Raw genomic sequence first — 22,461 nt, forward strand, 5'->3', positions numbered from 1 at the left:
GGACGAGCAGAGGCAAAGCAGACAAAGGCAGAGTACGGGCCCAGGAGCAAGGAAAGAACCAAGGTTTCATCGATTTAAGCGAATTGGAAAGGTCAGGTACAGGCCGACGAGCACATTGAAGCAGCAGGACCCAGGTCCAAGAGCAAGGAATCACCCATGGCTTGGACAATTTAAACGCCAGGTCAGAATGAAGAGTCCAGGGTGTCTTGGCCGGAGGCAAGGGATACGCTGGTTCAACTCACTGCACTGTGAGGCTTACTTGTCTCTGTGTTGAACCGAGGCTATGGCCTGCAACTAACGGGTTCCTGGATTGGCTGTGGACTCACTTTCATGAACCTCAGGTCTGAATACTATTTGCTTAATTCTATTGTTTAAAAGATTTGTTTTTCCTCGCACATTGGGTGTTCAACGGTCTTTTGCTTTCCTGGGTTTTACAGGGTTTCTTTGCTTTGTGGGTGCCTATAAGGAGATAAACCTCAAGGTTGTAGAAGTATACTTCTATGATAAATGTACATTGATCTTTGTATATTTGCAGGTACAAACTGATTGTATTATGGGACTTAGATAATTCAAAATTAATTTTCCTGTACTACTCATAATCGTCCATATTCCTCATATATTTAATCCAACTTTTGTCTCTTAACAATGAATATAATTAATTCAAAACAAATGTTTTATCAGTGAGCCTGTGGCGGCTCATTTCCTAGCGTATGCGAACCGACTCACAATTAGATAGCCTACGGGGGTTTGCGAGCACAGAGCTTTGGAGCCTCTTCGCCATGGGGGGCCGGTTGACAGAGGCTTAAAAGTGAGGCTGAAGTTTTCGAATAAAGTTTTTCCTTCGACTGCAGTTACCGACTCCGTGTCGTAATTTTAGCGCTGCTTGTAGCACACCGCTACAATTGGTGACCCCGACGGTCCAAACGATTTTTGGACCAGAAATGACCGACGCCGCCTCTGTTCATGCGGTTTCGTTGAAACTGCCGGGTTTCTGGACACAGCGCCCGGACCTATGGTTCCAGCAAGCCGAAGCCCAATTCCACGTTCGCCGGATCACCTCAGAAGACACCCGCTACTACTACGTGGTGGGCTCCCTCGACCAGGACACAGCTGCCCAGGTCGCGGAGTTCGTACAGTCGCCCCTGGCAGACGGCAAGTACACGGAATTCAAAGCTCTGCTCCTCAGGACTTTCGGACTCTCACGGCGCGAGCGGGCTGCCCGTTTACTGCACCTGGATGGCTTGGGCGACAGACCTCCATCGGCTTTAATGAATGAGATGTTGTCTCTGGCCGAGGGACACACAGGCCTCATGTTTGAGCAGGCATTCCTGGAGCAGCTACCCGAGGACATACGCCTGCTGCTGTCCGACGCGGATTTCAGTGACCCCCGGAAGGTGGCAGCCCGGGCGGACTTGCTGTGGAACGCCAAAAAGGTGAGCGGGGCGTCCATCGCGCAGATCTCCCAGCCACGCTCCCGGCAGCAAACCAGTCCAGGCCCGGCCGCAGAGCCCACTAACCCCCGGCCCAATGACCACTGGTGCTTATACCACCAGCGGTGGGGCGCAGAAGCCCGCCGTTGCCGCCCGCCCTGCAAGTTCCCGGGAAACGCCAGGGCCAGCCGCCGCTGATGGCTACGGCGGCTGGCCATCGGGATAGCCTCCTGTATGTGTGGGATAGCAGGTAGGGACGCCGCTTTTTGGTCGATACTGGGGCTGAGGTCAGCGTTTTACCTCCGACGGGTTACGACACCCGCAGCAGGGCACCGGGTCCCCCCCTGAGGGCCGTGAATGGCAGCACAGTAAGGACCTATGGCACCCGTCAGGTGCAGCTACAGTTCGGCCCCAGCCAGTTCACGTGGGACTTCACACTGGCCGCCGTAGCCCAACCGCTTCTGGGTGCGGATTTTTTGCGAGCTCACAGCCTGCTGGTTGACCTGCCCAGGAAGAGACTGGTACACGCCGAGACCTTTCAGACGTTCTCCCTGGGCGCGGCCCAGTTGCCAGCCCCTCACCTCGGCTCCATCACGCTGTCCGACAACAACTTCACCAGGGTCCTGGCGGAGTTCCCATCGGTTCTGGCACCGCAGTTCACAGCAGCCATGCCCAGGCACGGCGTACAGCACCACATCCCGACACAGGGACCACCCCTCCATGCCCGTGCTCGGCGGCTTCCCCCGGACAAGCTCCGACTGGCGAAGGAGGAGTTCCAGAGAATGGAGGAATTGGGGATCATCCGGCGGTCCGACAGCCCCTGGGCTTCCCCCCTGCACATGGTGCCCAAAGCGACGGGGGGCTGGAGACCGTGCGGCGACTACCGCAGGCTGAACGAGGCTACCACACCGGACCGCTACCCTGTGCCGCACATTCAGGACTTTGCGGCAAACCTGCACGGCGCCCGGATCTTCTCCAAGGTCGACCTTGTCCGAGGGTACCATCAAATCCCGATGCATCCTGACGACGTCCCCAAAACGGCTCTCATCACCCCGTTTGGCCTCTTCGAGTTCCTCCGCATGCCGTTCGGCCTGAAGAATGCCGCACAGACGTTCCAGCGGTTAATGGACGCGGTGGGACGGGACCTGGACTTCGCGTTCATCTATTTGGATGACATCCTCATAGCCAGCGGCAGTCGTCAGGAGCATCTGTCCCACCTCCGTCAACTCTGCGCCCGACTGAGTGAGTACGGTCTTACAATCAACCCTGCCAAATGCCAGTTCGGACTTGATACCATTGACTTCCTGGGCCACAGGATTACTAAAGACGGGGCAACCCCTCTGCCCGCTAAGGTAGATGCGGTCCGCCACTTCCCCCGACCCACCACGATCAAAGGCCTTCAGGAATTCGTAGGTATGGTCAATTTCTACCGCCGCTTCCTCCCTTCAGCTGCCCGGATCATGCGCCCCCTGTTCGCCCTGATGTCGGGTCCGAGCAAGAACATTACCTGGGACGAGGAGTCCGCCGCCGCTTTCGTTCAAACGAAGGAAGCTTTGGCTGACGCCGCAATGCTAGTACATCCCAGAATGGACACCCCTACCGCCCTCACAGTGGACGCATCAAACACGGCAGTCGGTGGGGTGCTGGAGCAACTCATCGCAGGTCGCTGGCAACCCCTGGCGTTTTTCAGCAAACACCTGCGGCCACCCGAGCTCAAGTACAGTGCTTTTGACCGGGAACTGTTGGCGCTCTACCTGGCAATCCGGCATTTCAGGTACTTCCTAGAAGGCCGGCCCTTCACCGCGTTCACGGACCACAAACCGCTTACCTTTGCGTTTACGAAAGCATCCGACCCCTGGTCATCCCGCCAGCAACGCCACCTGTCCTACATCTCTGAATACACAACGGATGTCCGGCACGTCTCGGGTAAGGACAATGTCGTGGCGGATGCGCTCTCTCGCCCTACCGTTCATGCCCTTTCCCAAGGGGTAGACTTTGAGGCACTGGCAGAGGCACAGCAGGTAGATGAGGAGATTCCGAGTTACAGGACTGCAGTCTCTGGTTTGCAGCTCCAGGACTTCCCCGTGGGCCCAGGTGAGAGGACCCTACTCTGTGACGTCGCCACCGGCCGGCCCCGTCCGGTCGTCCCCGCAGCCTGGCGGCGACGTGTTTTCGACTCCATTCATAACTTGGCGCATCCCTCCATCCGGACAACTGTCCGGATGGTTTCCAGCAGGTTCGTTTGGCACGGACTCCGCAAACAGGTCAGTGAATGGGCCAGAACGTGCATGCACTGCCAGACGGCCAAGGTGCAGTGGCACACCAAAGCCCCACCGCAGCAGTTCCATCCCGCCCACCGGCGTTTCGACCACATTCATGTGGATATCGTGGGCCCCCTGCCAGTGTCGCGCGGAGCGCGTTACCTCCTGACTATCGTGGACCGGTTCACAAGATGGCCAGAGGCGGTCCCGCTCACCGACACCACCTCCGAATCTTGCGCCCGAGCCCTGCTCGCCACCTGGATATCCCGCTTTGGTGTACCAGCCCACATTACCTCCGACAGAGGCGCCCAGTTCACCTCCAGCCTGTGGTCAGCTATGGCCAGCCTTTTGGGGACTCAGCTGCACCACACCACTGCCTACCACCCACAGTCGAACGGGCTAGTGGAGCGTTTCCACCGTCACCTGAAGTTGGCCCTCATGGCCCGCCTGCGAGGAGCCAACTGGGCGGACGAGCTTCCCTGGGTCCTACTCGGCATTCGCACAGCGCCCAAGGACGACCTGCACGCCTCGTCGGCCGAGTTGGTATACGGCGCGCCCCTGGCCGTCCCCGGGGAGTTCCTACCAGCCCCAAGGGGGCAAGAGGAAGCTCCCGCAGCAGTCCTGGGCAGACTTCGCGAGAAGCTCGGTAACCTGGCCCCCATACCCACTTCACAGCATGGGCGGCACCCGACCTGCGTACCCAAAGACCTACGGAACTGTAAGTTTGTGTTTGTACGAAGGGGCAGGCATCGGCCGCCGCTGCAGCGGCCATACGAGGGGCCGTTTACGGTGCTCCGGAACAACGGGTCCACGTTCGTGCTGGACGTTGGGGGGAAGGAGGAGGTTTTCACGGTGGACCGCCTCAAGCCGGCCCATGTGGACCTGGCGCAACCGGCCGAGTTTCCGGCGCCTCGGCGCAGAGGCCGACCTCCCAAGCAGGTTCTGGCCCAGGCTGTGGACATTGGGGGGTGTATCGCCGGTTCTGGGGGGGGGTTATGTGGCGGCTCATTTCCTAGCGTATGCGAACCGACTCACAATTAGATAGCCTACGGGGGTTTGCGAGCACAGAGCTTTGGAGCCTCTTCGCCATGGGGGGCCGGTTGACAGAGGCTTAAAAGTGAGGCTGAAGTTTTCGAATAAAGTTTTTCCTTCGACTGCAGTTACCGACTCCGTGTCGTAATTTTAGCGCTGCTTGTAGCACACCGCTACAAGCCAATATTTTCTAAGTACCAATGAAGCTAAAGTGCATCAGTTAAGATATTAATTAAGAAACAGCCTCCATAAATGTTATCTGCATTAGTTTTTCAACACCTGGAAACTGCAAGTACTGACTTGATACATTATGACATTAACTTGAACACACAAAGCTCCTGTTATGATAGTTTTCAAATGTATGTTTTTTAAACCCTGGTACAAATGCTGTGCAGAGAAAAATAGAGCATTAAAGTTTTGATACGATCTATGTAAAAAAGAAAAAAAAGGATCCCCAATCTTAGTAGATGCCTTCACATCACGCAATGCTTCCACTCATAAATGTATGACAAATACTTCCTTAATCATTATTTTACGGGCAGGGATGTGCAGGGGGTAGTCAGTGACTTGCTGGAGGGAAAACAGGAACAGCAGGCAGCAAATTGTTCAGAAAAAAATGGCAATGTGGCAAATTTGCTTTTGGTACATCACTCGTTTGCAATGACTTTGATCCTCTGACGAAGACAGATAACAGTACACTGCACATTTTTAATTCTATGATTCAACAATGAATCATGAACCTTACAAAGCAAGCTTCTTTACGTTGTAAGTAAAGATTCACAGTTCATCCAGCAAAAACAATGTTTTAATTCTACTAGCTATACGCGTTCAAAGGAAATAATAAACTTTAATCAAAACTACATGTGGAAAGTTAAATCATAGGTAAACATCTCCTGAAAGTTTGCTTATTATTGGGGTCTATTACTAACTATGCAATTACAACATACTATCTTCATCTCTGGTCAACTCAATGAATATGAAATCCTTTCAGTTTTAGAAATTAATCTCATATTTTATGAAGTTTTCAAGTCATACAGTAATAATTAGCATACAAGATAGAAGTACAATAAAGACACAAACCAGTATATCAGTCAGGGGCAGATAATAAAGGACTTTTTTTTACATTGTTTCCATTTTTAAAATCAACAGGAACAAACCAAAGTTAATATATTAATAAATGAGGAGAAGACAATTTACTCATATAATATTGTCTTCAATTTTCAAATTTATTTTAGTCTTACTCCTCTTGAACTGGCATCATTTCCTCAGTGATCCTGCTGATAACAGATACAAAATAACCCACAATGGCTACCATATCAGTTATGTACTATAATCCAAATTAGAACAATTACTTATATTTAGTTCAAGTGTGCAATTAAGAAATATTCTTTAACCCTCCATATTTCTAGTTTTCATTTCCTTTAATCATAGGTAATTTCTATTCCAAATGTCTGCTCATTTAGGTACAAGTGAATAAATTATGCATTGAGAGCACTTTTAGTCTACAATTTTGCAATTTTCTTCAATGAAAAGGCAAAATAAGAAACTTCATTAAGTTAATACTCCAAAGATTATGAAGGTTATTCATAGTTACCCATGTTACATTAATATACACCTGTCAAACTAGCATTAGAATAAAGTTCTCACTTAAAAACTTATTTGAGACATTATGACGAACATCATATTTAAGATTTGACCTAAGGAACATTCTATCATTAGCTTTTACAGATGAAGATAAATTTAGAGTCCAATTTTCTCTTTCCAGTGGAGAAACTCACCATTTATTCTTCCTTCTAATGTAGTCTTTCTCAGACAAGTTAACCAAATAAATCATTGGCTTTGAAGTCAATAGCAAATGTTTATTCAATACATCAATCTGTTAAAAAAGCAAAAAAAAGAGCAGACTTCAGAGCTCAATTTCTTTCTAAGAAGAGACCAAATAAGAATAAATTTAACAGTATTTGTCATACTACATGTGAGACATTTTAAGTAACCAGGAAAGTGAATTATACAACACTCCTTCTTACAACCTAATTACAAGATTTTTGTCGGATGAAATGACATGTAATGCAGTTTATATATATATATAATACATTACTCCAAGTCTTACCTCCTTGTCATTCCAATCGTGATAGAAGCGCACATGTTTCTTTTCATCTATAACCCAGTTCTTGACTTTGCACATTATATCCTGAAAGATTATACAAAAACAAATGTGTTACAATTTATAAAAGTAAATTAACTCTACAAGAATTGGCCAATTATTTTCCAGTTGTTAAAATAGTACTTTATTTCAAAGGAAAAGTTTCATGGAATGGAAGGGAAAAATACTTTTATTAACTTTCACACAACCTTTTCAAAAATATGTAATCATTCTCACTAGTTTGTGTGAGAAAAGCAACATTGGAAACCAGAATTAAAATAAATAAATGACTGAAGACATGGAAAATAAAGGGAGAACAAGAAGCTAAATAAAACATTCACATTTATCCAACCTCACTGAAGCCAGTAAAAATAGTAAAAAGCTTATTCTATATTTGCTTTCTGCCAATACCTCCCCACTTCCAGAAAACGAAAAGGAAAATTCACTTCAATTGCACAATAGTAACAGAATCACGCTGGTGATCTCCAACCAGTACATTCAGTTTCAGAACATCTTTCTCAACAGGAAATTTAAAGGTCTTCTAGTTATCAAACCAATAAGCATTCAGAAGGTGCAACTGCAGGAAGACAACTTGCTTTGTTTCTCTGTCCTTTCCTTAAAGAAAGATTAATCATCTGTGAAATGGAAACGGCAAACAACAAGTGACACAAACTGAACTCTTAAAGCCTTTCCTTATCCATTTCACTGCTCTGAATCGAGAGCTGCATGTGGCACAATTTCCTTTACAAGCAGGTGGTAATAAAAGGCAGGCAGGTTTAAAAGGTCAAGCTTGACTCTTATGTACAAAAATGTATACATAAGATTTTCTGATAAATATTTTATGATGGAAATATTTTAGCAACAGTATTAAAGACAGAATGTTTTTAACATTAAATTTTTAATTGTCTAACTATCTGCAAGATAAGCAGTCATTTAAAAAGCAAGATTCTACAAAGATCCAAATATATAAACTCAGGATCATTTTACCCCAAAAAACAAAACAGAATTTTATAATTGGCCAAAATTATGAACATTGACAGTGAGAAAAACATAAAAGATCTGCGAAGTAGTAAATTTTCTATTCCATCAGAACGTCTTCATGACAATCACATTTTTGATTTCTACAATTTTAAAATTTAATGACATGACACTAACAACTTGCACATGCATTACAATATGAAAATGCTAAACATCATCCTCACTAACTATTCTTTAAAGCTTAAAAAGGCATCCAGGAGATTTCACTTGGCATCTTTACATACAACCTTTGACAAGTGATGTAGACCATTTTTATTCATTGCCTAAAATTGTCAGCAATTATGTGCGTCACTGGCCACCTGCAAATTCTGAATGCCTGCTCCAGCCATCAGCACAAAAACCAATGTCAGGAGGATTAATCTGAGAAAACACCGAGTCCCCTAATGGTTTCAGCAGGTGAAATGGCCCAGCTGGTTAATACAACAAAGAGTCAGGATAGCTTCATCAAGATAAATGACAGAGAAAATAATGAAAAGGCCAGAACTTTAACTTGTAGAACAGAAATGATGCTCTGCACAAGTAAAAATCATAAGTTTGAATTATTTTCCCTAGCTGTCACATCAAGCACAAGGCTTAAAGATCTATATAGTGCTCTGAACATGTAAAAGGTCTGTCCAAATACTTTCATTAGCCTGGCATTCTGACCCAAGGTTACCCACTGAATGAATAACTCAGTGCTAATGATGTCTACAACTCCTGGCCTCAGAATTTTATAATTTATATACAGAAATATCATGTTAAACTCAGTCCTTTAATACAACTGTCACAGAATGACCAAGGATAACAAGCAGAAAGTAGATCGACTGTGCATTTCAATTATTTCATACACAGCCAGAGAAAAGCAGGGGGTGACTGAGAGAGATGGGGCTGATATTTTACTTACGTATTCTGGTTTTAGTTTTTTGTCACCTCCTCTCACTGCCACTTTCTCCAGTTTGTCAATAATGGGCATAATGAGTTCTTCATCCTTTAGTCTCAGTTCTTCGTGAATGATTTCAATATCGCGAACAGGATCCACACTTCCTTCAATATGAACAATACCATCATCCTCAAAAGCTCCTGAAAGAGACATTTACAATAAAATTTTTAAAATAAGATTTGTTAATAGAAGTTATAGAAGTACCTTCTCAGAGTACATTGATATAAATGTAATAATAAACTGTAGATAGCAACAGTGCATTTAGAAAGTGCACTACTGTATTCAATATCCCATTTAATTCTGAACCCCACCATTTTTGTTTCTATAAGAAATTAAGTGCAAATTGTAAAATAGTTGAATTCATCTGCCATGGCTCTTCTCAGAATCAAATCTATTTTATCATTCTAGCTCCAATGGTGATTAGATAATGAACCATTCAGACACACAATTTACACAGCAGCTAATTTCATCGCCCTGATTCCAGGGTATAGATTTTAGGGAGCCGTGAAAAGAGCAAATGACGGCGCATTTGTCATTTGTGAGTGACAACTATTCACACAGTTTGAAGAAATGGTTCTGGCCCTTATTAGGTACACATGCCATTATCACATATTTAAAGTACAGATAGGGCCATAATTTTAAATTGCCAACTGGAAATAAAAGTGTAAAACAACCAGATATTACTGGAGTATGTGTACTGACTCATGCCCTTCCATGTCATTTTTATTCAGCTTATGCAAACAAACTGCATAAATGTGATTCCAAAGAACCACATCTATAAATTATCACAGCCAAAGAAAACCATAAAAAAAAATGAAGCAACTATCAAACAACAAAATCAAAATATCAGTTTAATATAGATTGCAATTGCCGGAGAGTTAACCTGAAAAGAACAGATTGCAGTGAATATAAAGGCCAATGTTACAAGTCAAACACAATGATTCATTACTTTAAAAGGTTATTATGTATTTATGGATTTTTCCAAGTCAGCTGCAATAGATAAGAATGAATGGAGACTGCCTTATTTTTCCTACTTCACAGAAAATTTGCAACTCAGAAGGCCGTTCAGCCTATTATGTCTGTGTTGGTAGAAAAAGAACTATCTCGCTTAATCCCACCTTCCAACACTTGATTCATGGCCCTGCTAGTCATACATTTTAAGTGAACAATCAAATGTTACTTAACTATGATAATGTATTCTGCTTCTACAACCTCTCAGGCAATTAATTCCAGACTCCTCCTACCCTCAAGGTAGAAAAAAAATCCACAAATCCCCTCTAATTCTACCAGTCACTTTGAGTCTGTAATCCCATGTTTTTTGATCACTTTGACAAGGGGACAGATCTTCCTATTAACTCTATCAAGGCACTTTATTGTTTTAATTGACCTCAAGTTCCCCCACAACCAAAAAAAGACAACCACAACCAATTTTTCATCATCGTAATAGGCACCCTACAGTACTAGGCAAAAGTCTTAGGCACCCTAGCTATATGTATGTGTCTCAGACTTCTGCAAAGTATTGTATATTATATAAGACAGTGAAGAAAAAGACTGCAAAACATTAGTGCAAAATCACAATTAAAAACTAGACTATAGTAACAAAAGAGATGATCTGTAGCATTCCACTTCCGAGATAGTATTAGGGTTATGCAGGTCAATTCAAGGAAGTAGCTGTTCCAGCAGCTGGTATTGTGGGACTTCAGGTCTTGGTATCTCCTGCCTGATAGTAGCAGACGGTGGGGATCCTTGATGAAGACATAGCAAGATGAAGACAGCCAAGATGGTGGGGATTCTTGATGAAGACATAGCAAGATGAAGACATCGCCAAGACGGTAAGGATCCTTGATGACAGATGCAACTTTCTTGAGACAGTTCCTATTGTAGGTGCTTTCTATGGTGGGGGAGGGCTGTGCTCATGATGGACTAGACTGTGTCCACAACTCTCCACAGCTTCTTGAGTTCCTGTGTTGGAACTGACATATAAGGCCATGATGCAATCAGTTAAGATACTTCTTACAGTGCATCTTGTACAAGTGTGTTAAGTATTTGGTGACATGCTGAATTCTTACCCACTTATTGACAACTATTAACATCACGGCTCTGTGCCATGCCACATCTGGGGAAATATATTGGTGTGATGACATTGTGAAATTCTCAAGAATTAAAAATATAAAACCCTGATAAAAGTACATGCGGATATGGAATACGTGCAATGTTGCATCATTTTCATTCAACTTAAGTGAACAAACTATTTGAAAGTAATCCTGAAGGACAACATTCATAAATTAGCACAAAAGAAATGCTAGGCTACCACTGAGTAAAATATTAGTTTATTAAAGGCAGCAATTGATCAACTCATTCCTCCACATCCATCAATATCCTATTTATTACATATTCTTTTGCCTTAATGCACCTCCTCAGAAACATTATTACATACTTCTCTGGATTAAATTCCATTCACCAATTTCCTTCCCAATATTTATTTTCCTTCAGTGTGAAGATTTCCTCTTCATTGTTATCACTAGTCAATTTTGTATCAACTTCAATCTCTTTATCAAGCCACTTAAATACAAGTCTAAATCATTAGCATGTATTACAAAAACACAATCATCCCATTCCTAAGCATGATGGAACCTTACTGTTAACAGGCTTCAAGGCATTAAAACAATCAACTACTACCTTTGGTTTCCTTCAGCTGGATGAGCTCCAGACCCAATTGCTGCTCTCTTTTGAATCTGAGGTATATACTCAGTTTATTCCTTCTTCCCTTTTAAACAACTGCACAGATCATTCACAACCATCAGTAGTACCTACATGAGGTGTTGCCTCAAGAAGGCAACATCTATCATCAAAGATCCTCACCATACAGGTCATGCCATCTTCTTGCTGCAGCCATCAGGCAGGAAGTACAGAAGACTAATGTTCCAGACCATCAGCTTCAGGAACAACTGCACCTCTTCAACAATTTGGTTCTTAAATCAATCTGCAAAAACCTAAATCAGTATCATTGCAACGGGTGACCACTTTGTTCACTTTGCACTGCAATTGACCTTTATTCTCGAGAATGTGTTTTTCTTGCACAAATTTTACATGAAGAAGCAGCAGAATTAGAACAAAATCTTGTAGGTACCGGTATAATTCAATTAGATATTATAGAATCATACAAATGTACAGCACAGTAATGGGCTCTTTTGGCCCACTTCATCCATACCTATCAATGGTAATCTCATCTGTCCACTTTAGCCTGTGCTCACTTTCACCTTTCCTATCCAAAAATCAGTTGAAACGTCTTTTAGATATCATCACTGTACCTGTCTTCATCACCTCCTCTTGTAGCTCATTCCAGATAATTGCCATGCTTTGAAGGGAAAGCATACACCTAAGATTTCCTTTTGATTTCTCCAACTCACTTTAAACCAGTGCCTCCCTAATTCTAGAGTCCCTTCCCCGGCAAAAGATTCTGGTGATCTATCCTATATACGTTCCTCATAATTTTTCAATCACTAAGATAATCTAACCTTCCATCTTCCCTTGAGAAGATATTCACCCTATCCAATCTCTCCTTATCATTACATTTCCCCCCCCCCCCCCAATTAGGTACCATTCTGGTTATAAACAGGTCAAAGATAGTAAGGAATAAAATTTTGAACTCATTTTTATTGTCATGGGCACAAGTGCATGAATGCAGCAGTGAAATGAAATAATTAAGTGCAACAGCATTACAGGCATGCAGCTTCAGATAAGCAGGATTCACAAGAAAATCTAGATTGAACGTAAATTATACAGGCTATCAAAAGATCCGGACCAGCTGGAAAAATGGGTTGATAAAATGGATAATTGAATTTAATGGAGACAAGTGTGAGGTGTTGCACTTTGGGATTACAAACCAGACTAAGACTTACACAGTGAACAGTAGAGCCGTGACAAGGACGGTTGAAAAAAATGCATCTGGGAATTCAAATCCATGATTTTTTGGAAACGATGTCATAGGGAGATAAAAGTCATAAACAGAACTTTTGGCACATTGGCCTTCATAAATCAAGAGCATTGTGTACAGGAGTTGGGATGAATGTTAAAAGTTGTACAAGATGTTGGTGAGAACTAATTTTGAGTATTGTCTGCAGTTCTGGTCAGCTACCTACAGGAAAGATGTAAGTAAAACTGGAAGAGTACAGAAAAAAATTACAAATATGTTGCTGGGACTTGAGGAATTGAGTTATAATTTCAGATTGAATAAGTTACAACTTTATTCCCTGAAGAATGAGGGGCGATTTGATAAGATGTACACAAAATTAATAATGGTATAGACAGGGTAGAAGCAAACAGACTTTTTCTACTGAGGTTGGGTGAAATAGGAAAAAGAGGTTAAGGGTAAAAGATGTATTATTTAAGGGGAACATGAGGGTTGAGATCCCTCATCAAAAATTCAATACCCATGGTTTGCCACAGATTTGTTCTTTTCTCTCCCAAAGGTTACTTGCAGATGTACAATATACTGTCAAAAGCTTCTGTAAGTTTGAAAATATCAATTTTAAATATTCACAAAAATTTGAATTATTTTAAATTAAAATTAAACTGTTTCAAGTTTAGTAACTTAATAACAATTGAAATATGCTCAAGACTCCAATGCATAGTCTGAACCCAAAATATTCACCACCCTCTGTGTGCACAGATGCTGCCTGACCTGTAGATTACTCCAGTATTTTATGAGAGTTGCTTTAGATTTCCAGCACCTATAAAATCTCACGTCTGCTGATTTTCTCTTTTTGTGGCAGATTACAGCATCCACAGTTTCCTATGTCTCCAAGTTATTTCAGAAATGAGGGAAGAAACTGGCATCAAGTGGGAAAAAAATTTCACACTTAACAATAGGTCACAAATTTAGCAGTCACCCAGCGATATTACTTTGTTCAGTACCCCAAGTATAAATGCTCAAAAAAGTTGAGAGCTATAACAAAATTAGGTACATTTCTTCAAAGCGGCATTTTATTGTGTTAGGATTAAAATGCAACAAGCACTTCTCATTGGGACTTCTTTAAATTAAACTTCATGAATAACTGTTGGCAAGTTTATACCAATATTGAGCTTTGCAGTTAAATTCTTAACAAAGGGGAAAGTTTAGAAATAAGTCAACAGCTTTCAAAAGACCATAAACTTTGCAGATCCTTATACTGGTTAAAAAAAAACACAAAATTAATGTTCCTCTCTGTAGATTCCAATGCTCCTATCTTAATACATTTTTGTCAACTGAAGGTTACATGGGGTAAAATGAATGTGCAGATGGTGATAATCAATGCCATACTTGAGAATTTTCAAAGGCACCTGCAAGTGTGCAAGGTGGTTGAGAGCAAGAGGCCTGCCTTACTCAACATTTCAGAGAAATTCCCATGTAAAACAATGAAACAATGTGCAGAAAATGACAACCAATTAACACGTATAACTGTTCACAAAATATGCAAATGCACTTAGAAGAAATTGTATAGCGCATCCTGTAAAGCACAAGGTATTTGCAGTTGTCTGTTATACCACATCTACGCATAAGCTTGCACATCAAACATTACTTAAGTTTGATGATCCTGTTCTATAAAGTTACTCGAACATTATGAAAGTCCCCACCCACCCTTCTCATGGACTGTGTGTCTCACTCCCATCAGGGAAGCTATGTAGCTCCACACCAGGACCACTAGATTCAAAAACAGTTACTTTCCCCAAGCAGTAAGGCCAATCAACACCTCCACCCACTAACCCACTCCTTCACACACCTCACCATCACCACTTTATCATTTCCTGTCAGTCACCTTATGTACAGACACTCCTATGCCTATCGTCACTTTATGGACATATAATCAATCTACGTATTCATTGTGTTTTTTAAAATTATTGTGTTTTTTTATCTGCTTGTGATTTTTGTGCTGCATTGGATCCAGAGTAACAATTATATCATTCTCCTTCAAAACTGTGTACTGGAAATTACATTAAACAATCATGAATCTTGAAAACATAGTAGAAATGGCAGAAGCAATTTAAGATATTAAAAATATTTGAATAAATTAACAAAACTTAACAAAATCTTGGCATAATTTTCAATCCTCAAGTATGTGAATTATGAACAAACAGTAGCAAATTTAAGGTGAAAGAAGGACTAAGTTAACTACAGCTGCAGACAAAACTAGAATGCTTAAATTACACAAACTTAAGAGAATGCAAAGGCAACATGTACTTGTAGCAGAGGTGTTTTTGATAAGCATCTTTTCATGGCAAACAATTAGAAACAAAAAAAAATCACCAACTGCATATAGATCTCTGATCATATATCGTAAAAAGACTCCAAAAAAATCAGGCATTTGCTGTGAGGAAATATTGCAAAGAAAGCCTATTAGATTAAAGACTGTTAGATTAAATGGCTTTTATCTAGCATGGCAAAAGCATAGCTTATGGTCTACCTGAAGAATGAGCACCATGTTTTGAGCACAGTTGATCTGGTGTTTTTAAAACAACCTCAAAGTTTATGGATAAGTCAAAACTCAGCATTTGATAACAGAACACAAAACTTGGAAAATAATTCTGGAAGGAAATATACAACTAAGAAAGAAAGACAGAATACTTAAAAGTTGGATGTCAAACATGCAAAGAGATTCGAATATTTAATTCGCAAAAGAGCCAGAATGCTGTAAGGTAAGTTAAAAAGCTGAACAATAATATTTTAGATCTACAAGAGTAATTATACATTTGCATAAAATACAGGATGAGTCACAATTAACAATGCTTTGGGTGTCCAATTATAGAAAGGATAATAAAGACAGTATGGCTTAGAATCAAAATAGTTAAGACTATTATTTTTACTGGAGTATGTTAAACAAAGGACATTTAATAGAGGCATTTAAAATTAGGGTTTTGACAATGACAACAATACTTCTGATTGGAATGTTAATAACAAGGGGTATAATCAAAACTAAGAGTAAAATTCTTTTTCCTCTATTCTACCATACCTTGCCTGCCCCTAATCCTTACCCACTCAAAGGACTGCTCAAGAATGATGTACTTTTACATAGCTCTAGGTTAAAATCAAGACTGCTTCTATTTAAGTATTTGTGAAAGGGAAATTACTTAGATTAATTTTAGTTGTTCTACCAAAGGCCAGAAAAGTAATTTTGAACAAATATCTTTTCAGTTCTGTAAACCATGTGTTTTGCATCCTGTCAATAATGAACTCTACAGTAAATCAACATTCAAAGGGCAAAACACACCCTACATTTCAGAGGTTTTATTTTACAGGAGATCCATAATCTCAAAGACAGTCAAGAATGAAGCCATATGAGTTACTCCCAGTTCACAGCTCTCAGTGCTGTGAACTGGGAGTACCTGTTCAATATAAAGTGGTCTTCTACCTCACCACTCTTTCAAGCAGAAATGTTTTCATCAACTCTTCTTCAATCCTTCCATTAATTAATTTAAAACCATGCCTCTGAAACCCCTTCCCGCCATTATGGACCTTTGTGCTAAGAAAAACTGGTCCAAACCCCTTCCCGGCATTATGAACCTTTGTGCTAAGAAAAACTGGTCCTTCCTGTTCAGCTTGTGTTATCTGTTCAATTAAATCTTTCTTCTGACTCCTTTGTTTCAAAAGAAAAAACACCACAACGGATGCGCAATTCACGGTCCCCTTTTACTCCAAAAGTTGCAATCTTACTGCTTTAATGCATACCTTAGGGAACATTGCCTCAAGGTTCAGGGGAGAAGATTTAGGACGGAGAATGGCAGAAACTTTTTCCCAAAGTGGTGGATCTGTGGATTTTCTGCCCAGGGAAGCAGTTGAGACTTTTTCACTTAATATATTTAAGATACAGTTAGACAGATTTTTACACAGTATGGGAATTTAAGGGATATGGGGTAAAGGCAGGTAGATGGAGCTGAGTTTACGAACAGATCAACCATGATCTTATTGAATGGCAGGGCGGGCTCAATGGGCCAGATGGCCTACTCCTGCTCCTATTTCTTATGTTCTTATGCTATTCAGACTGCTGAATAAAAGCTTCTTAAGTGCACTGATATCTTCCCATATCTTAGAATTTGATTTCCTACCATTAACTGTTGTGCCAGTCTTAGTATCACCGAAGTTCTTAAATCAGACAGTGCATTAAAGCTTAAGCCCATCACAGTTTTGGTATCCAGTGCTAAGTTCAATGGTACCCCATTACATATAACTCTCCAGTCAAAAATTCTGATTGACAATGCCTTTTCCTTTTTCCCTCTAAGATCATTATGAATCTAATCTGTCATTGTCTAATACTTACCAAGAGCTTTTATTTTCCTGTTTAAGTGCCTAGAAAGATCTTTTGAAAATGTATAAAAATTCAGGCATCATATGCACTAACCTCATCAACCCTCCTTATCTAATAAAATTCAGCCTGGTTAATCAGATATGACCTTCTCATAAATCCATACTGCATGTTCTTGATTAACCTGTGCTTCCATAATTGCTAGATTTTTTGCTGTTTCTTAAGAATTATTCCCATTAACTGACAATAAGCTGACTACCCATGCTTGATTTACCTTCCCCTCTCATGCACAACAATGGTACCAATCATCCATGTCTCTAGTAGCTAAACAGCATTAAAAATTCTATACTTCCATGCTTCTCCAAGCTTTCTGCAACATAAAACTCCCGTTTTGCTGTAAGTTCCCATTTTTTGCCTTACTCTGCATTTGAAATTACCTGTTTTTCTTTTATTTGGAACATACTGACCCAAACCTTCATTATCATCTCCTTGCATAACTCCAACTGCTCTACCAATAACCCCTTCAAATAGCTAAATTATTTCGCATTATCAGTCCACAGAGTCACATTCAGGTTAAAATGTCCATGTACTTTAATTCTCCATTCTCACCTGCACTTTGGCCTCTTGCAATTTTGTAATAAGGTCCAGTGTTAACTCAGAACGCAGGATCTGATCATCAAGGCAGGGAATGTTATAATCCTCAGGACTTGATACTGAATTCCACAATTTCTGGAAAAACAATCTTTACTCCCACTGCCAAGCCTGCAACCTTCACAGTTCATTCTCTAAAACTAAGTCACGTTGAGCTTAAGGGACTAATTTTAAAAGTGCTATTAAATACATATCAAGAATTCTGCCACTCCCATGTCTTCTTCTCTTCCCTCTTCCTAATTTATATAAGGGTGTTCGGAATCTCTTACCATTTTATGATTTCTGCACATCTTATTAACTTGCATCTGTATTCACACATTTAACCATATAACAATTACAGTATAGAAACAGGCCATCTCGGCCCTTCTAGTCCGTGCCGAATGCTTACACTCACCTAGTCCCACCTCCTGCACTTAGCCCATAACTCTCCATGCCTTTCCTGTCCATATACCTATCCAATTTTTTTTAATGGAAAAATCGAACCTGCCTCTACCACTTCTATTGGCTTGTTCCAACAGCTACCGCTCTCTGAGTAAAGCTCCCCCTCGTGCTACCCCTAAACTTTTGCCCCTTAACTCTCAACTCATGTCCTCTTGCTTGAATCTCCCCTACTCTCAAAGGAAAAAGCCTATCCACGTCAACTCTATCCCCTTCATAATTTTAAATACCTCTATCAAGTCCCCCCCTCAACCTTCTAAACTCCAAAGAATAAAGACCTAACTTGTTCAACCTTTCCCTGTAACTTAGGCGCTGAAACCCAGGTAACATTCTAGTAAATCTCCTCTGTACTCTCACTATTTTGTTGACACCTTTCATATAATTTGGTGACCAGAACCGTACACAATACTCCAAATTTGGCCTCACCAATGCCTTGCACAATTTTAACATTACATCCCAACTCCTATACTCAATGCTCTGATTTATAAAGGCCAACATACTAAAAACTCTTCAACACCCTATCCACATGAGATTCCACCTTCAAGGAACTATGCACCAATATTCCTAGATCACTTTGTTCTACTGCATTCTTCAATGCCCTACCATTTACCAGTATGTCCTATTTTGATTAATCCTACCAAAATGCAGCACCGCACACTTATCAGCATTAAACTCCATCTGCCATCTTCTAGCTGGCCTAAATCTCTCTGCAAGCTTTGAAAACCTACTTCATTATCAAAAATGCCACCTACCTTAGTATCACCTGCATACTTACTCATCCAATTTACCATCCCATCATCCAGATCATTAATATATATGACAAACAACACTGGACTCAGTACAGATCCCTGAGGCACACCACTAGTCACCGGCCTCCAACCTGACAAACAATTATCCACCACTACTCTCTGGCATCTCCCATCTAGCCACTGTTGAATCCATTTTACTAATTCAATATTAATAACTAACATTTGAACCTTCCTAACTAACCTTCCATGTGGAACCTTGTCAAAGGCCTTACTGATGTCCATATAGACAATATCCACTGCTTTACCCTCGTCAATTTCCTAGTAACCTCTTCAAAAGGTTCAATAAGATTTGTCAAACATGACCTTCCACGCACAAATCCATGTTGACTGCTCCTAATCAGACCCTGTCTATCCAGATAATTATATATACCATCTCTAAGAATACTTTCCATTAATTTACCCACCACTGACGTCAAACTGACAGGCCAATAATTGCTAGGTTTACTCTTAGAACCCTTTTTAAACAATGGAACTACATGAGCAATATGCCAATTCTCCAGCACCATCCCCGTTTCTAATGACATTTGAAATATTTCTGTCAGAGCCCCTGCTATTTCTACACTAACTTCCCTCAAGGTCCTAGGGAATATCCTGTCAGGACCCGGAGACTTATCCACTTTTATCTTCTTTAAAAGCACCAGTAGTTCCTCTTCTTTAATCATCATAGTTTCCATAACTACCCTACTTGTCTCCCTTACCTCACACAATTCAATATTCTTCTCCTTAGTGAATACCGAAGAAAATAAATTGTTCAAAATCTCCCCCATCTCTTTCGGCTCCACACATAGCTGACCACTCTGATTCTCTCAGGGATCAATTTTATCCCTCACTATCCTTTTGCTATTAATATAACTGTAGAAATCCTTTGGATTTATTTTCACCTTACTTACCAAAACAACCTCATATCTTGCTTTTATAAGACCATAAGATGTAGGAGCAGAATTAGGCCATTTGGCCTGTTAAGTCTGCTCTGCTATTTCATCATGGCTGATCCATTTTTTTCTCTCAGCCCTTGCCTCTTGCCTTCCCCCATACCTCTTTATGCCCTGACCAACCACAAATTCACCACTCTCTAGCCAAAGAAAATTCTCTTCATGTCTGTTCTAAAAGGATGCCCCTCTATCTTGAGGCTTTGTACTCTGGTTTTAGACACTCCCAACTATAGGAAACATCCATTCCACATCTACCCTATCAAGGCCTTTCACCATTCAATTAGGTTAAAACTCTTTTTTCTAAATTTTAGGTGAAATAGAGGCACTGAGCCATCAAAATCTCTTCATATGACAAGCTGTTTAATCCCCGTAATCATTTTTCTGAACCTCCTTTGAACCTTCTCCAGTTTCGACACATCCTTTCTAAGATAAAGGGCCCACAACTGCTCACAATACTCCAAGTGAAACCTCACCAGTGCTTTATAAATCTCAACATTACATCCTTGCTTTTATATTCTAGTCTTCTTGAAATGAATGTAAACACTGCATTTGCCTTCATCACCACAAACTCAACCTGCAAATTAACCTTTAGGGAATCCTGCACAAGAACTCCCAAATCCATTTGTGCATCAGATTTTTGTATTTTCTCTCCATTTAGAAAATAGTCAACTCTTTGATTTCAAAGTGAATAATCATACACTTACCAACACTGTATTCCATCTACACATCTACACCTCTTTGCCCATTCTCCTAATCTGTCTCAGTCCTTCGGTAGCCTCCATATTTCCTCAAAACCTTCCACCTATCTTTGTATCATCTGCAAACTTTGCAATAAAACTTTCCAAATTATTGACATATAATGTAAAAAGAATCAGTCCCAACACAGACCCTGTGGAACACTATGAGCCACCAGCAGCCAACCAGAAAAGACCCTCTTTATTCTCACTCTTTGCCTGCTGCCAATCAGCCACCGCTTTATCCAATACAGAACCTTTCTTGTAATACCATGGGTTCGTAGCTTGCTTAGCAGCCTAAAAGGTTTCTGGACCAAACAGTATCAGCCCCAGGGTACTGAAGGCCTCTGCGAGCTAGCTATCTGGTACTTTACAGCACCTTTACAATCTGAGTCTGAGTCAGGAAAAAGTACCAGTGCTATGGAAGACTTCCTGCTTGTTTGCTATACCCAAGAAGGTGACCCCATCTGAACTTAATAACTACAGACCAATTACCCTTACATTTCATGTGATGGTGCTGGAAAGCAGACAGTAAAGGAGGGCATGGAGGGACTTATTGGAATGGGAACGGAAATAGAATTAAAATGGGTGGGCACTGGGAGATCCTGCTTCTTCTGGTAGGTGCTTGGCAAAGCGGTGACCATTCCAATTCTAATATGTTAATCCATGGCCTTCTCTACTGTCACAATGAGGCCACACTCAGGTTGGAGGAACAACACCTTATATTCTATCTGGGCAACCTCCAACCTGATGGCATGAACATCGATTTCTTGAACTTCCGGTAACGCCCTCCCTCTCCTTCACCAGTCCCCATCCCCTTTATTTAACTCTCACTTTATCTCCTTACTTACCAATCACCTCCCTCTGGTTCTCCTCCCCCTTTCTTTCTTCCATAGCCTTCTGTCCTCCCCTATTAGAATACCCCTTCTCCAGCCCTGTTTCTCTTTCACCAATCAACTTCCCAGTTCCTTACTTCACCCTATTCCCTTCCGGATTCATCTATCAGCTTCTGTTTCTCCCTCCCCTCCCCCACATTTTAAATCTACTCCTTGTCTTTTTTTTCTCCAGTCCTGCTGAAGGCTCTCAGCCTGAAACATCAAATGTACTCTTTTCCATAGAGGCTGCCTGGCCTGCTGAGTTCTTCCAGCATTTTGAATGTGTTTATTGAAATCGCCTATGACTATAATAACGTTGTCCTTTTGGCATGTGTTTTTTATCTCCCTTTGTAACTTGTAGGCCACATCTTTACTATTGCTAGGGAGTCTGTATACAACTCCCAACAGGGTCTTTTTACCGCATCAGTTCCTTATTTATATTCTTATTTATTTATCCTCATATGTCTTTATTTATATTCTCATCCTCTTGAAATCAATACTAATATTCCATTTGCCTTCCTTACCATCAACTCAACCTGCAAGTTAACCTTTAGGGAAATCTGCTCAAGGGCTCCCAATTCCCTTTGCGCTTCTGATTTCAGAATTTGCTCCGTTAATAATCCACGCCTTTACTCTTCCTATCAAAGTGCATGACTACACCCTTCCTGACAGTGGATTCCATCTGCCACTTGTTTGCCCATTCTCTTAATCTGGCTAAATCCTTCTGCAGCCTCCCTGCTTCCTCAGCACTTCCTGCCGCTCCCAACTATCTTCATATTGTCTGCAAACGTCACCACCGAACCTTCAATTAAGTCAACTAAATTATAGAAACATGAAAAACCTACAGCACAATACAGGCCCTTTGGCCCACAGTGCTGTGCCAGCCTTGTATTTATTATTGACAAATAACGTATAAAAGA

The 22,461-nt window shown here is 41.4% G+C and overlaps 1 protein-coding gene across 1 annotated transcript in view; it reads right to left on the reverse strand.

The window, feature by feature from the left end:
- The window catches only part of ola1 (Obg-like ATPase 1), a 177,114-nt gene that overhangs the window by 84,819 nt on the left and 69,834 nt on the right, over positions 1 to 22,461 (reverse strand). Inside the window, exons 5-7 of the mRNA XM_059966679.1 lie at positions 8,788 to 8,963; positions 6,834 to 6,914; positions 6,502 to 6,599 (exon numbers count right to left, since the gene is read on the reverse strand). Of these exons, the coding sequence (XP_059822662.1) occupies positions 6,502 to 6,599; positions 6,834 to 6,914; positions 8,788 to 8,963 (355 nt within the window). The remainder of the gene's footprint in view (positions 1 to 6,501; positions 6,600 to 6,833; positions 6,915 to 8,787; positions 8,964 to 22,461) is intronic.

This window comes from Hypanus sabinus, chromosome 4 (assembly GCF_030144855.1).
Source record: "Hypanus sabinus isolate sHypSab1 chromosome 4, sHypSab1.hap1, whole genome shotgun sequence".
Lineage (NCBI taxonomy): Eukaryota > Metazoa > Chordata > Chondrichthyes > Myliobatiformes > Dasyatidae > Hypanus > Hypanus sabinus.